General features: G+C 33.8%; 2 protein-coding genes across 5 annotated transcripts in view; both read left to right on the top strand.

The window, feature by feature from the left end:
* Positions 1-480: 480 nt before the first annotated feature.
* On the top strand, positions 481-2,104 carry LOC123720601. Of its 3 annotated transcripts, none has more exons than XM_045677284.1 (3): positions 481-565; positions 652-1,553; positions 1,966-2,104. In XM_045677284.1, exon 2 carries the CDS (start codon positions 652-654, stop codon positions 1,543-1,545), a length of 894 nt encoding a protein of 297 aa, XP_045533240.1. In that variant the 5' UTR covers positions 481-565; the 3' UTR covers positions 1,546-1,553; positions 1,966-2,104. The 3 variants fall into 3 exon arrangements, with proteins under 3 accessions (XP_045533240.1, XP_045533241.1, XP_045533239.1); XM_045677285.1 differs by having other exon boundaries at positions 652-1,569; XM_045677283.1 differs by lacking the exon at positions 1,966-2,104 and having other exon boundaries at positions 652-1,721.
* Positions 2,105-3,651: 1,547 nt separating this feature from the next.
* The window catches only part of LOC123719925 (E3 ubiquitin-protein ligase CBL-B-B), a 69,013-nt gene continuing 54,882 nt past the window's right edge, over positions 3,652-17,782 (top strand). For both annotated transcript variants that reach the window (XM_045676242.1, XM_045676243.1), the window contains exon 1: positions 3,652-4,377. In XM_045676242.1, the coding sequence (XP_045532198.1) occupies positions 3,836-4,377 (542 nt within the window). In that variant the 5' untranslated portion in view covers positions 3,652-3,835. The remainder of the gene's footprint in view (positions 4,378-17,782) is intronic.

Raw genomic sequence — 17,782 nt, 5'->3', positions numbered from 1 at the left:
TGAGTCCTTTAATTCAGATACTGTTACATTTAAACACATTTATATTTCTATCACATTCATTTGAGGTCTGTGTGTGCCATTTTTGGACAAACGCCTCCTCCAAATCCCGCAATTCCTCTTTGCACTGTGCCACTCACTACCATGTACCTGCTGTTTCTTTAATTTGGTATACCCACCTTCTAAGTCGTCTTCCTCTTTTTCTATTGCTGTATCTTAGTTTAGTCCTGTTTTGCTCCACTTTTCTGTTCCTCATGTGTCCCGCCCATTTCCACTTTATTTTTATTTTTATTGTAACATCCATGTTACCTTAGCTGTTTTTCTTAAAACTCTATTATTTATTAGAAAAACACAATTTATATTTCTATGAATCAACTTTCTTGTAATTGTTTATCACATATTTCCGTGTAGTAAACAAAATAATTGTGGCCATTGTTATGATAAACATAATAATCATGTATATATAGCACAGGAGCAATGAAAGTGGTCAGTTTATAATGATAGTGAGTGCGAGAGTGTAGTCTGAACTGTTTAGTGAATAAAAATTAATTTCAAAGCAATTTACACGGTCAGTAAAATATTATAATTACTAACATATTTTATCTACTATATATAAATAATTTAGAAGGAACTTTAATACGTTTTAATTTTCAGATGAAGTCAATACCAGTAATATTATGTTTAGTATCAAAGTTATTAGCAACGCCAGTTATAACGCGACAAAGTTTGCTTCGACAAGCGAATAGAGACCAATATTGCTCACATCTTTTACATTTCAATAATTATTTCTATTTGTTAGACGAGCAACGGAATCTTACAGGCACTCCGGCTGATTTAAGCATTCATTGGAAAACTGGGAACATATTCTACACGCTTATAAGTGACGAAATGAAAATGAGTCTCCAAGTGCTGCATCCCAGTAACGAAACTGAAATAATAAAAGTTGCCGGACTCGGTCAATCAACGTGTGTGGATAACCTCAATGACATTGTATACCTAGCTACTGATAACGGCGTCTATAAATACAAAGATGACGGCTCCATAGAACTCTATACAGCTTTAGGTGAAGATGTTATGTACATTGCTGTGACGAACGATGGCTCCACTATGTACATCGCCACATGGCCCCAGAACAGAGTGCAAAAAATAACAAATGACGGTCAGAAACAAGAAACCTTCGCACCTATACCGAATGGACACGGACTGACCATAGATACAAGAAATAACATGTACTTTGCAGCCACAAAGACATCGTATGTGCTCAAGAATGGTCACAATGTTCCGATAAAAATTAAGGGACTGCCGAGCGATAGAATGACAGGTGTTTTTGTCAGCCGATCGGACGACGTATTTGCGATGGATGAGAATAGCAATTTTTATAAAATAGACCCAGAAAATGCAAGTGCTAAACATTTAGGTACATTCAGTATAGGCGGCGTGAATACATTTGGATTAGATTCGGCAGATAATATTTACATTGGAGTTAAAGGTCGAATAAATAAATTTACAGCGCATGAGACCAGCCCCTGTTCGGATTTTCAAAAGTAATAATAAATGTATGTGACTAACTTGGTAATAACCTTTACATAAATCATTGTCTATTTCTAACACATATAAAGAACATATTCTACGATAGAGTACGGCTCGTTTCCATTGCGACTAGTATAATGTAACACCCAACTGTAATAATGTGATTATAAAATATAATCTTTAACATCTCTCTCTTTTTCTCTTTTATTTTAACGGTAAGCTGTGGCTTTTGATGGAAGCTAATACGAAAGAGCTTGTGACAAAACTATGAATATATTTTTACAATGATATATTTTAAGTTATGAGGTATAAAAAATGTTTAGTTAGGTAGTACTACTACTATATTAACATGATTAATACAAAAAGTGTAATTAATTAGAATACTCATTTACGACTTATTAAAAAAATGGTATTGAACAATGTTATTTATTTTTACAGCCAAAATGTAAAAGGAAAAAAGGTCACTAAACGTCGGAAGCATAAAAAAACCACAACGTCCACCACAGAAGCAACCTATGAAGATGAATAGTTTATGTTTTTATTGTTATTGTTTTTTAATAAATTAATCTTTTATCAATTCCATTTTATACCAACACATTATGTTCTTTACTGCCATCTATGATAACATTCAAATACTGCGAAAGTTTAGGTGAAGCTACGATCACTTTCTACAATAAACAGATTACTCTTACAATTTATTTTAAAAGCTTTGCTCTTTCTTACTAGATGGCGCTAAACACAAATTAACTACCATTTTATGAATATTTTTTATCTACAAACACTCAGAATGTGTGATGACTATTATTTACTGCGCATAGTTGCGGTTAATATATTATCAAAGAATTATCATATTTAAATACATCATTTGTTATTATATAGATACAATGACAAGTTTTTAAACGTACGTATGTAATTTTAGTGATACCAGGCTTCATAAATATTCCTGAATAATTAGTAAAAAAATGTTAATATAGCTTAAACCCTATTTCATAATAGTTTGACAAGTTTGACAAGTCCACATCTCTATTATTTCTGATAAATGTAAGGTAATTATAATTTAATATTAAGTGTTTAAAGGAATGTATATTATTGTTTTAAAATTTGACGAGGAGTATGATGTAATGATCAGCACTTTTTTAACATTCTATAAAACTGGAAACGTAGAGATTTTTAGAGAGACAAGGAGTTATTGTGAATTATTCTGATCCGTAAGACTCCCTTTATTGAGAAAGTATATATGGGATATAGTCGACATTGTAGTGCCTGAAGATAGTTGTGGTAACTAAGATTCTACCAAAATGCGCGTATGAGTATAATTTCAAATTACCATCGGCCAGTTTGGTAATCAAAGATTATAATGGTTGTTACACTGAGACCATATATTTTTTAAATTAATATATGTTGAAATATAAAAAAGGGAATACTTGTATATTATTTATTCTTTAAATTTTCATAAGCAAAGTTTGTATCTTTTTTTTGTTTCTGAAATAAACTTTCATTTAGACCTCGATTAAAATGAACACGTGCTATTAATCTACTTGATGTTATTGAAGATGGCAAGACACCAAATTTTTTGAGACTACAGTATACTCCTGACTTTTCTTGTACAGGCTTTGTTATAATTATTTCTTCCTCTTAAAGCTTTCTTCTGCCTTATATATCAAATATCAATTATCTGCAAAAAATGGTAAAGTCTTAATAATCAGCGAAGTAAGAAAAGTCATATGTCTACCATACAGATATGTATACGGAAAATAAAACTTTTCTTTGACTGATTGTATTTTCATCAAATAAAAATGGGACTCCTGCCATGCAGTAGATGGCAGATCACCATCTACATGCAAACAGTGCTTAATAACACTAATTAAATTACACACGTATGAAGTGCTAGTACCAATAATATTATAGTGTATTGTAGAAGTTTAGAAACAAATTTATTTTTCTGACGTTCATAGATGTACAATGTGATATCTATATGTATAAAATATGATTTTATGCGAGAAATACCAAAATAAACTACGGAAGTGGCAACACTTTCCCCAAGCTAACAGTTAACTGTGAATGTTGACGTTTCTCCTTGAGAGTCTTAAATTTTACGTTGTCCTTGTCAAACATTAATTGACACACGCGTGTGTCAGTGAGCGATCGCTTGTCGTTTCGTGTGTTATTTGGTGCGGTAAATGTTTCTCTTCGTGAAAATGAGAAAACATGCGCTTGATTATCTAATTATAAAGTGATATAAGTGTATTTGTTAAGTGTCTTCGGTTTACATAGTTATTTGCTTTTGTATGTCATCGGACTCATCAATATGGCGGCATCCCGTCACAAATCACAACAGAAAAATATATCGTCCATATTTTCTAAACTGCACGGCGCTTTCTCTGATGCCGTGTGTCCAACAAAGCTCGCAACAGACAAGCGTACCCTTGATAAAACATGGAAGCTAATGGACAAAGTTGTAAAACTGTGTCAACATCACAAGATGAACCTGAAAAACAGTCCACCTTTTATATTAGATATTTTGCCTGATACATATCAGAGGTTGCGCGTTATATACTCTAAATATGAGGACAATATGCAGGAATTGAATAATAATGAACATTTTAACATATTTATTATTAATTTGATAAGAAAATGTAAGCAAGCTATTAAGTTGTTTAAAGAGGGTAAGGAGAAAATGTTTGATGAAAATTCTCATTATAGGCGTAATTTGACTAAGCTCAGTTTAGTATTTAGTCATATGCTGAGTGAGTTAAAGGCTATGTTTCCAAATGGTACATTTGCTGGTGACCAGTTCCGTATAACCAAGAGTGATGCAGCTGAATTCTGGAAGACAAACTTTGGTAACAGGTATGTACTGTATAATCTGATTATTTATACTTATATTAATCTATAACCTTACAATGTAGATGCATTTGTAGAGGTGTGAATAATAATGTAAATCCACTTATACTATAACTGTGGAAATAACAAATGTATAATGGTATAGTTAGGAAAATAATAAACTTTACCATTTTGTGAATATTATTTTGCTTCATTTCATTCTAAATAAAAATTGTACTGCTTTTAAATTCATGGGCCTAAATTTATGGGATATTATTACTCTGGTGGCTTAGGACTTGCCTTAAATAAATTTAAATTGTTTCCTTACCTAAAGTAAATGCTTATAAAGCAGTTAACAAATAATCACTTTTCTAAATACATATTAATTTACAAAAAATAAAAATTGATCAATAAATTAAAAAAAAAATTGTAACAGTTTATTAAAAGTCATAAAATTAGATTTCCCACATTTATTGTTTTACATAAATGTATACAACATATATATATATATTATGTTCAGATTTAACATATTTTTTTGCTCATCCTATCTACATAAACTTTCCCATGTTCTGTAAAGTTAACAACAAAATTTTTCTCATCATACAATAATGCAAAAAGAAGATTATTCATTTATTCACCTTTCTCACTAATCAATTGCAAATTGACTTCCATGTTGCTAGAAAAACTTTGCTGTATTGATTAGATTCTGGATATAATTACCTATCTACCTAGTTGTTATTACTGCTGCCGATGAACCAACACCACTAACCATCGAAGCAAGTCAACAACATAATTCTATTTATTTACATATGTAGATGAATGTCAATATAAAAAAATCTGATGATTCTAAATTTTCATTTACTACCAATTTACCAAACAAGGGTGTAGAGCAGGCTACGAAGAACTCTTGATCACTCTTTTAATGACTATAATTTATTTGAAGATATTATAATGTTTAAAAGAAACTGCAACCTAATGGTTTAAACTGACTACTTACTAGCACAGTGTATTCACCATGCTAGTAGAATGACTAATGTAGAGTAAGTAATTATGGTTTTAAGGCTAATGTTCAGAAACTCTTAATATAAATAATTGTTTAATTAAAGCAAAACTTACTTGTGGCCAAGGGCTGTTGATTCAAGGTAATTGGTATTTTTACACTCTTGACTAATAATTGAACAATGTATGATTGAGATTTGTTAGTTACATAAACACTGACAAAAAACTTTACTTAAATGGCAATTTGGTGTATTTAATAACATTAACAATGCCAATATTCATACATAAATAACCTTCATATGTTAATCAATCAAAAAATATTGCTAAAACAAGTTCTAAGTTTAAAGCTGCATTTTATATCTGATAAATTCATATATGAAAGGCTTGGTTAGTATAAGCTTAATGTACAGTATCATATTGCACTCAATGGCCTAATGTTGCCAGTCACTTAGCAATTTGGCTCAAGTGCCTTTAGTGGATCTCTATATTGTATATGATAGTTATCTGATAACTCTAGTCACTTTGCACTTTAGTAGTTGTTAAAATATACAGTTTACACCTATAAAGATATACAAATTAAACAATGAACATACAAATGAAAGAATTGGAAACATAATTAAACTGTTGTAGGATGTTCCTACTTAAAAAAAACCATTCATAATCATATATCGTTGCAGTGCCTCACATCACAGGGGTTAGAATCAAAAACTAACATATTTTTATAACTACTTCCCCAGGTATGATATCATTGTTGCCATTGTAGAAATCACAATGTCTAGATCTAAGTAAGTAAGTTTTATGGATATATTTTTTTAATAAGGTGATCCATGGCAAATGGGTATATTATTATTTTATTATATACATTTACAACAACATTGTCAGAAGAGCAAGTCAATTGACAGATAATTTTTCTGGTCCATACTGTAAACATACATACTCATTTATTATTCATTATTTACTCATTGTAACTTTATCAAAAGCCAAATTAACTTTGGCTTCAACTTTTCATCATGTGTCCATATAGATAATATTTTCTTATAGGAAATACTAGATTTATATACAGATTTGTTATTCATTTTTTATTATATTTTTACTAACATTAAATTTGTGTCTGAATTTTACAACTAAGTTCATACCACTAAGGGTTCTGGTGTTACTAAGTCATAAAATTCAATTAAAGTATTAGCCATTCACTCTGATAGCTAATATCTAATCAATAGGATGAATGAAGATTATATCCATTCAACTATAATCTGATAAGATTGTATGTAAGTACATAACATTTTTATCAAGTTTTATGTGCTGATCAATATTAAACATCCGGTGACAATGTTGCATGTGTGAAAACATATTCATTCATTAAACCCCAATACGTATGTAATATTTTTTTAACAAAAAAATACGTTATTACACTTTACAACACAAGTGTTTTTTTTAATATATGTAATAAACAATAGTAATGATAAGGTAACAATTTTATATGTTACACGGCCAACGCAAAGGCATTCCAGAAGTATTATATTAAATTTCATCACATGAAACAATAACTGTTTAAAAAAAATCCTTCACCTAAAAGTAATCATATCATATATCATATTATCTTTGTATAAATGCTTATTTTAACATTTGAATAGGGATTTATATCATTACAATTCCCTTGCAACAAGTGTATTGTCCAAAGGGTGCATTACTGACAGGATACAAATTAATGCGACTTCACAACGGAACCGACCAGTTCCTTCCTGTTTATTTAATAGTGACAGCTGTAGGGCGTATTCGAATCTAACTGTTGCGTAGGTAAATTTAGGATCGATAATGTGTATTCTGTATACGTCGTCCGCAAAAGTGTTAATTACCCTGATTTTCGAGAAATTAATGTATCGAAGTATTTTCCGACAAATTTATTCAAGAAAATAGCAAGCTAATTCATTAAGTACTACAACAAATGTTCTGGCAGTGAGGCCCATTTCACTATTTGGACATGTTGTATTAAAATAGTTTTGTTTTTATAAAGTACATACGCTACTCCTTACAGACTTATCAAACAATTGATTTTTTTTTAAAGTAAAAAGAATGATATATATAATAATATTAATTACACAGAATATTCTATGTCGCAACTGTAAGCTCGCGTAACACGACAAGCGTTAAGCGTGCTTCTTGCTACTAGTCTTTGCATAACGTTCTACACGCCCTCCGTAACTCGAAGGCCGGCAACACACCCACTTAAATGGGTGAGCTTGGGCTGCACGGACTTTTCTTTTTGGGCCCCTTAGGATCGTTTGCCCCCCTTATATAAAGAAACGGTCATAACGTCATTTGAATTTAAAAAAAAACGTTTTACTTTCGTGTTTATTTTATTTTAAAACAGTACACCTGAGGATTCCTATTCAGAGTTCTAAAAATAAATAACGTAAATCCTTTCAATGTATGTCAATAAAGTACGGTAAATATTCAAACCGTAAATAAATCATGAAAAAGCATTTTGGTAAGAGGTCTAAACACGTCGTCCTAAATAAATGTCATAGCAAAACGGATCCACTGTGTAATCAACTTGGTTACAATATTTGCGTGGTGTTAAGGTATGTCGCCTAGAAGTTTTTGATGTTGGATTTATTTTTTATAATACTATTGGCATATATAGAGACAATGTGATGATTTGTAGATCAAAGATAAGTCGAGCGAAAAAAATTTTAGTTTTGAAAAATTCTCGTTATTATCTTGATGTTTATAGTCTCACAGACGTCATCGAGTCGTTAAGAACAGCGGATGTGCGGCGGAACTCCTGATGGGAGGCCAAAGCTAGTCTTTGTACTCTGGTGTTGGATTTCACACGGACGTGTATTAACACCCTACGGATATTAATCGGTACTAAGGGAAATTTATAACACCCTTGTTTGTAATAATAGAACAGAATTATAAAAAAAATTCACCCCACTTTAAAATACTTCAAAGGTTCTTATAATTATCAGTACGACTGAAGTATTTCCGAACCAATTCGACTTAGGGTCCTTCAAGAAAAAATCGTACGAACTCTTAAAAGGCTGGCACTTGCGAGCAAAGTGCGTTGGTTCTGGCAATTTTTATGGGCGCCGCTTGCCGCCATATAAAAAAATGATTCAAATTATGTTTCAGGAAAGCCACGGTAAAAGGTAGAAAGGAAGCTGCAATCGTAATTTCTTCAAAATTTACTCAGAAGAGAATGGGACTGGGCCTCAGCGTTTTTGTGTGAAAACAGATATTAAAAATAAGATATAGCACCGTCGTTTTTAAGATTACGGCCTTTTAAAAAATAAGGACTCGCACCACTAAATACTCAACACAAGGGAGTACGCATTTTTAATGTCCATTCCTATTTTGGTTTGCTTAGAGTAGGTTGTGTAATCCAAAAAGTAATTGAACTTATCTCTCACGTTTCGCAATAAACGAATTATCGAGCAGCAAGTACGTACGTAAGTACGCTCGAATTGCCAGACATTAAACCCGTTTGTAACGCACTAAGCATCGCGTTCGTGATCAGTTAAATGTCAAATTCTCAATACCTTGGCATTTTAGATGGTCCAGTCAAATGGAAAATTGCTTTAGGAAAGTCTGAGCTACTTGCTGTGTATTAGATGTTGTATAGCAACTTCGTCTCAAGGAATATTAATAAAAAATTAAGCTCCTTCCAGCTATTACTATCGCGTGTATAGAGACAAATGCTTCATTTTAGAGAGCATATATATATGTTGGATTGTTTGGTAGCACCCGGAATCATGTTTGTGTCGGCATTCCTCTCTTCCGTTAATACGTTCCGCAGTTTTCTTCACGGTCAAGATTCCCTTATATATTGTGATCTCTGTATGAACTAGGGCGTCATAGATCGTGTGAGTAAACTAGTTTATGTGGAGTATCTGGTCTTAACAACAAACAAGTATTAGGAGAAAAATACCGTTGCATAAATAATTTTAAACGTTTATTTTTTTTGTGTACAATTAATATTTGTTCGAATAAAGGAAAACATAACGAAGCAAGTGTTAGACTCAAAATAGATCGCTAGGACGCTGTTCGCCTACTTGCTTATACAAAAATGATCAATGTAACCTACGCACTTCCCAATATCCCAATTAGGGATTTTTCAAATTAAATAAACACAAAAAATATTGTGCAACGTTTCTGTGATACGTAACGATTACTCGATGCAAGTTTTTTTAAATTGATTCCCTTCGGTGTCGCTATCTTCACAATCGATACAAGAACACGACAGGTAGCGAGCCTAGATTGTTGGGATCAATAAACTCTCAAGGATGTTGCGAATAACATCAATGGTTTAACTCCCCGGAGACTGAATTTTATGAATCGGATCTTATTTATAGCTTTTGTTTCTGTGAATTGTGAAATTTAGGAAATAGCAGGAACTTGTTTAATTTTGCTAAATTTTGCTTTGGATTTTATACGAGTTGATATGGGCAGAAATTAATAGAAGTGTGTGTTACAATATATTTTTTAAACAAATACGTGTTATATTTTTAAGACGGCACCTAACAAAACATTGTTTTTTTTCTCAAGTAATTTTTTTCGTCATCTACCCCGTTTAAATCAATGACGCTATAAGTATTTTTAGGTCTTGGCCTCAGATTTCTGTATCTGTTTCATGATTATTTGTTAAACTAACTTTTACCATTAGCTCGAACGGTGAAGGAAAACATCGTGAGGAAACCGGCTTGCCTTAGACCTAAAAAGTGGACGGCGTGCGTCAGGCACAGAAGGCTTATCACCTACTTGCCTATTCGATCAGCAAATGATGATGAAGCAGGAAGAAATCTGAGGCCCAGACCTAAAAAGGTTGAAGCGCCATTGATTTATTTTATTTTTTAAATCACACATTGCACACGAAAACATCGGTATTAAAAGTTAGAGTTCGGGCGCTGTCGTAGTCATCCAACAACTCGCACTGGGCAATCGGATCGGTAATAAACCAATTGAGGTCGTCTTTCTGAACTTGACCCCACGACCGTACGTTTTACTCGAATATCGACCTTGTCACTATGGATTTACGTCCTATTTCCACTGCAGAGTTGGGAGGCTTTCTCAAAGAAATTCGCGTGTTGATTCACTCCAATTCCCCACCCGTACTTTTCTTGAATGGATTTATTTTCGTCCCCTTTATGGATACTTACGTGTTCTATATTGGCCATGTGCCAAAGACTATTAAAGATAAAATATAGGTACAATTGTTATTTTGCCATGTTTGCGCTACGTCAGCGACGGTAGGCTTGTGGAAAGTTTTTTCATTGTACGCAAATAGAACTTTGGAATTAATAACGGTATTGTCTTTGGTTAACATAGCTTTTATACATTGAGAGAAAACAAATTTTTTACCGGATTAAAGCTATAAAACGTTTAAAGAAACGTCGGAAAATTTTAATTTAAAATTATGTAAAATAATTATAAGTTTATAATAATACAAATAGCTTTAATTCGGCTAAAAAATGATTTTCTTTTAATAAAGGTGTCTAAATGTGTTTTATGATTATATTACCGTCACAAATGCAGGTCTTCAATATTCTATAATGAAATCGTGAGTGACACTTTAGAACTTTTCCTCTATACCACTCTCGCTATACATTTCACGATTATGATATGAGGTATCTAATCAATGTCAAACGCATAGAGTTCCTATAAGCCACAGGAAGGCGATACAATCGCGCCCTTGAATCTACTTTCGTCATAGGTGCTCGTAATATATGAATGGTACGCAGTTTCATTGATACGACTTACGGGCGTGCCGGATCTATTTATAGTCGCGTGTTGGAATCTGTCCACGATAACGTCTCAATTTGTTTTGACTTGGAATATAAATACGGATGGGTGACCTTTGTTGAGAGGGCTATGAAGCTTTTGATGTCTTTTACACTCGCACTCACTCCGCAGAATGCGACCCAAAATGGGTCTTTGCTTTCAAGCCTTCCTGTTATGTCTTAACAGGTGGAAATATTTTGTCAGTTTACGGGTATAGTTATGCAACAATACACAGTTAAAAACTTATATAATTTTTTTTATATAAAATTTAATATTGCTCACCATGTTTTGATATAAGTGGGCTAATTGTGTCAATTTCAATCAGCTGCTTCCGTTGCGAATCCGGTATCTTGAGTTCTTATGTCTCTTCAGTAAGGGACAGTATAAATCTTTGTTGCAGCATATTAAGCTTTACGTCAAAAATAATCCGATCATTAAGAAAAAATAGTGTTTTTCTTAATGTGTAAAAGCTATTTTAACAAAAGACAATACTAATTCGATCATATTTCGATTTACTTCCAGTTGTTGTTGCGAAGGCCTGTCCTACTCTTTGCGATCCTGCCCCGGTTTCTCTACCACCAGGATAAGCTTAAAGCTCATGCATTCGCCATATTACGTAACTTGGGCAATGCCAAGTAATAGCGTAGTACACAGGATTTTGTTATGAAACATGTAATGGCGTTTTACATTGAACATTACAAACTAAGTATTGTGATGGTCCTGTATATATGCATTATGCATGTGATTCACTGTAATGCGTGAATGAAAAGCATGAAATTCCAACTTAATGTTTATCGGCTGAAGGCATCAGCTCGTATCAAGGTGGCTGAATGTTATCTAGTATAGATGGAAACTGAAATATTATTCTACGAATTTCCCTTTAAAGTGCGTGGATGCACTGTAATAAGAATAACTACAAAATCTTTAAGTATAAAATATATGAGATTCTTTACAAGCTGTATCAACTTTAGAATTTACTATAAAGTATTTAATTGTTGTAATTATTCGGGACTGTGCCTGTCTGTGTCTTTGCATTGTTTGATATTATTCTCTTAAAATTTCATAATCTAAGGTGTTTTTAGGCCTTATAACAGCATCATTAAAAGCACATACTTATCAATAAAACATCGAAAATTAAAGCTTGTCGAAAATACACGCAGTGTTAATATACTTATGTATAAATTCAAACTTGATAATTATGTACAGAATGAGTATTCACTTTTTAGATTTCGCGTGTATTACACATTGTAATATATTACATTATATTATTTCGTTACAGAAGTTACCATAAGCTATCGATTATATATATTATTGCAATATTTATAAAGTTGTTAGTGAGTTTTAAAACAAACATAAGAATATAAACTTCTTATATAAAGGAAAAGCTAATTTGGTAATATCTAGCCTTGGTTCCTTAGTCATCGTTTTTTAAGTTGAATCCTTACAAAAATACAAATCTTTATATTATATTATATTACTATAGATTTTAAAGGAGTAATGATTTTGTAAGCTCTAGAAAGCACCGTGATTACACCCAGACTTTTCATCTTCGTCAAAGGTAGACGTCAAATTACGCATAGGTTATTCAAAGGTCGTGGAACGTTGAACTTTGTCGGAAGCGTGTTTTGGCTAATTGGCTCTAAACTATTTTGTGCAGGTTTACTGCGCAGTGTTAGCTAGGTTAAGCGTGTGGCTTTCAACCCCCGTGCTGAGGAATCGATATTATTTTATACGCAATTAATTTTTATTCGAAATGAGGGTAGCTGATTTTTTCTACTACAGTACTAATACAATAGAACAGCGCAGGAATGGCGAACAAATCAATTCTTAATTTTAAAACATAGTTTCATGGCTTCTACCCTCTTTTTGTCTCTGTGAAATATATCTTCATTGACAAAAAGCAATGAGTTTATCATCCTTTCCGCTTTGCTGATATAATCATAAATCGTTTGATGGTATCCGTTATGCGTTGATATAACGTCGTGTGGGCGGCTGTATTTGCGTCTCGTCCGATTTTTCCTGTACAAGTGACTCATCACTTAAATTGAGCGATTTTAGCCTGTGAAAGTGGTACGAGGCTTGTATATATTTTCAAATTAAAATGTTACGTTGTAGTTGTTGTAATCTTTAATTACGCACAATAGTATTTTGTAATACTTGGTGTGGTGGTTGATAATATAACATTTCAATCAGAAACACTCCTTGTCGTAACAAACCTAGGGTCTTCGGGTGTGTTTGCGTGTTAACCATTAAACTACGAAGGCGCAATTATGGCTCATATTCTAATTCGTATCTCAAGTCAAAGTCTCGTCTTGAGCGCTGTCAAATGTGTCGAATTTTATAACTTAATAAATCGTTTGTCAGGTCCTTAAACTAGATTTAAGTATGATTGACGTTTTAGAATAGGATTCTTCGACACATTCAATTTTATACGTTCTATTATATAATTTATTTAACTATACTGTAAACTTTAAATTATATTTTTACGTTGAATATGTGTTATAAAGTTACGACATGTCTGTCATACAATAGACATATTTCTTTGGTTAAAATATATTACCATACAACGAATAAATTTTATACCGCATATAAAATATCAGCAATTATACAGTTGGAATATGCTTATCCAATGCTAAACAAACTTGTTTTATACCGTGACGGCTAAAGGCTACCGCCAATACGATATTGTTACTCTCAAACAATACGCCATACTTGTAGTGAATTAATTGTGGTAAAGACGGTATATAGATGACCAGTCACTGTCCGAGCGGCATGATTGACTTGACTTGCTTTGCGTTGCGTTAAGATGTGGGATCTCTCTGCATCTTCTTCCACAGATGTAGAGTGTTCACAGGAGTTTTCCGCAATAATGCCTGCAGCTGAGTTTCATCATCGGACGTCTAGGTAAAATACAAAATACCATCCGTCTCACCTCGCCTCACCTCGAATCTGTCGTTCAACAACTGAGTGTTTCTTTTCTGTTTCGCGATGTGGGACCGTAGAAAAGTAAAGAGCGTACCAATTTTTAAAAGGCCTTCGAGCTTTCTGGCCATGTGACTGTCCAGGGGAGGGGATATCACTTTACATCAGAGCCGCCTGCAAGTTTGCCCCTGTTACTTTAAATATTAGGTCCTTACATCTGAAATTGGCGTTTTGTCGTACTGGCCACTTTGACCTCAAATACCTCCTCTTTGATTTGTAATTATTTGATCTGATTAATTTGTACAGCTATTTACTCATGTATTTGTGCTTCGATAACCGTCATTTATTTGTTTTTTTCTTCTGTTTTTTTTCTGTTTGCGTCACTCATTTTACAAAATGGAAAACTTAAAGTATCGCATTATTTACGAGTACGAGTTCCGCCGTGGCACTAGTGCTGCGGAAACGACTCGAAGGGTGAATGATGTGTATGGCGGTCATGTTGCAAAAGAAAACGCAGTTCGTTTTGGGTTCCAACGTTTTCGTTCTGGAAATTTCGACCTGCAGAACAAGCCCCGTGGACGGCCTGAGACCCAAGTTGATAATGAAGTATTGAAGGCTATTGTGGAAGCATCGCAAACCACGTCCCAGTTTGCTGCAGCCTGCGTTATTAGTGATAAAACTGTTTTGATTCACTTGAAGCAAATTGGGAAGATTAAAAAGCTTGAAAAGTGGGTATCTCACGAATTGACTGAACCAAACCGGCAAACGCGCGTCGACTGCTGCGTTACATTACTGAACCGGCACAATAATGAAGGTATTTTAAACTGAATCATAACTGTGATGAAAAATGGATTCTTTACGATAATCGGAAGCGCTCAGCGCAATGGTTGGATCCTGGCCAGCCAGCCAAATCTTGCCCCAAGCGAAAATGTACCCCAAACAAGTTATATGTAAGCGTTTGGTGGACTAGTGCCGGTATTGTTCATTGCAGTTTTCTCAAATCTGGCCAGAATATTACGGCTGATGTCTATTGTCAGCAATTGCAAAACCATGATGGAAAAGCTAGCGGCTAAACAACCTAGGCTGATCAATCGCTCCACGCCACTGCTACTTCTCGACAGCGCTAGACCACACACTGCACAACAGACGGCTATCAAATTAGAAGAGCTTCAATTGGAATGTCTAAGACATCCTCCGTACTCCCCGAATCTTTCTCCAACAGATTACCATCTTTTTCGAAATTTGGACAAGAAGTTGTCAAGCAAGGGAAAAAAATTAACTCTGATCGCCTTCACAGATTTTATTGATTCCCGTCCGACTGTTTTTTTTGTAAAGGGATCAATGAACTACCTATGAGACGGCAAAAGTGCATAGAAAACAATGGTTCATACTTTGATTAATTAAATATATTATACCTATTTAAAAATATTCGACTTTTTGTTCCTCCCATACAAAACGCCAATTTCATATGTAAGGACCTAATATATCTATAATAGTGTCTTTAAATTTGTAGCAACAAATTGTTTGGTCACTTAGAAATATAGAAGCTTTCTACTAATATTTTATCGTCGTTTCATAGAACACTAAAGTTAGAAAAACACTCACAAGTTTTGTCTTTCTTCTATTTTTTATAGAACAGGGGGCAAACAGGCAAGAGGCTCATTTGATAAGTGAATAGAAGTGATACCGCCGCCCATGGACAGTCTCATCTCTCATTATTTTATTGTGCGTGGGTGGTGCGCGGCGGCGAGAGAGTGATGTGTCGATCGCGTGATTGGTAAATCAGTTGACGTTTGTGTCCCGCGCTGTGTACGATGCGCAAACTTTCCCCCACTCCCTTGTTTAATGCTCAAGAAGTTTGCCGGTATCTGTAGAATTTTTGCGTGATTTATGTCGCCTTTATACTGGCTATATTTGGTTTTGTTTTTCTCAATAAATTATTGAATATTTTTAGATTTGATCTTCTTCCGTTTACCCTATTTTATAATTCCTTACAATATTTGCCTAGAAAGCTAGGAGGCCGCACGTTACACTCTCTATTTATATAGGTGTTGTAACGCAATGACGTTTTAGACTATGATATTTTGAAGAGAAGAGAAACATTTACGTTATCTTCGGTGAGCCTTACAATTAAGGTTTACGAGGTTTAACAGCGTGACTAATGTCCTAACCCATTGATGGTAAAAGCGATGACCTCGTGAGACAATGAATGAAATGCGTAGACATCGTAAATATTGGATATTCACAAACAAATCCATTCAAGGGACGTTTATTGGCGCCTTCGAATGGCAGTGTATTTGTTTTGATGGTTTTATCGTGGGACTTGTTAATGGGATAAAGCGTTTACTGTATAGTATGTAATTGTGCTTTTAGTTTATGAATTTATCATAGAAAACGAACGTAGCAGATCCCTACTCAATCCCTTTCAAGCGATCTCTTGTGTTATAGTATTCGAAATGTAGAGTTATGAATAGTAAATATACGTACATTAATAATGATTTATCTGAATCTATAGGTTGTCATGTAAATAACTAAAAATAGGGAGTTTTACTAAATATTTCAATTTTCGTTCAGTACTATTTATGTTATATAGTGTTAGTATACTTATCAGTGATTTTTTTCTACCGATATTCATAAACATTTTTACAGTGTAAAAAATGCAATTGGAACTCCAAAACTTTTCGCAGTGAAATAAATACGGGTGATAAGGACAATATTATTGTTTGGTAATTGAATGCTTATTAAGATTTTTTAAGGGTGATTGACAAGAAAGCTACGTCTTGCCGTGCACCTGCCCTGCCGCCTTTCCAGGTATTTCCGAATCGTTACGACTTGAGCCTTCAAGAGATGACCCTACTACCTTGAAGGCAGGCAACGCACTGAAAGTCGTGTTACAAGTGCCTGGTTTACCTTCCGTCTCATAAAAAATACAGTAGAAGGTTAAGATACTTCTACATTCATACTAAACTTCTATATGTTTTTAAATTTTAAGTATTTGGATTCATAATAGGTAAAATTTGTGTACGAAATGTAAACAATCTTTATTATCAAGTACGGTAGCTCTCGGGTAAAAATAATGATGGAATGTGAATCGTCAATCGAGGTGGACCTTGAACCTGCCTCTGTCAAGATATCGACGTTCAAGTGCGCAGCAATGTGCAAGACATACGTCCGAGCAAAAAGCTGCAGACCGGTAATGGTAATAGCTTAAGTAATGATGCGTTCACACTGATGTAACGACCCAGCGACTGTTGCGAATGCGGTGAAAGGTTTTAGAAAATGTTGATACTAACAGAAATGACTAGTTTCATATTTTTACAACATCGAAGTCATGCTGTTACTTAGTACAATGTATTCAGGATGAACACAGACACAAATTTATTGAACGGTTGAAATAGAGTTAGTAGATGCAAATTCCATTTGCGAGTATCTGAAGTTGAGCTGTAATTATTTAAATGTATACATATACTTATGTATAAATTCTGGATTATATTGCACCATAAGAAGGTCTTTATATCCTGTAAATGATATCTATCTAAACTATATCTAATAGTAATTAGTATCTTGATGATACTTATGGGTTGGGTGCATAATGTGGACATTATAGAGAGACTGGCTCGACGGGTTCCAACAAAGAATCTGAGGCGGATGTCACAAGTTTTCAATGTAGCACGCGCACACTCCAACTCCTTTGGCGAGGCGCCACTCGCGCGAGGGAAACGTGATAAAT

The sequence above is a fragment of the Pieris brassicae genome, chromosome 2, assembly GCF_905147105.1.
Source record: "Pieris brassicae chromosome 2, ilPieBrab1.1, whole genome shotgun sequence".
Lineage (NCBI taxonomy): Eukaryota > Metazoa > Arthropoda > Insecta > Lepidoptera > Pieridae > Pieris > Pieris brassicae.
Note: the sequence above shows the minus strand (reverse complement) of the source record. Positions and strands in the feature narration are given on the sequence as shown.

Bases quoted from the DNA above. Each gene is read 5' to 3' on its own strand.
- LOC123720601 (XM_045677284.1), top strand. From the start codon at position 652: ATGAAGTCAATACCAGTAATATTATGTTTAGTATCAAAGTTATTAGCA.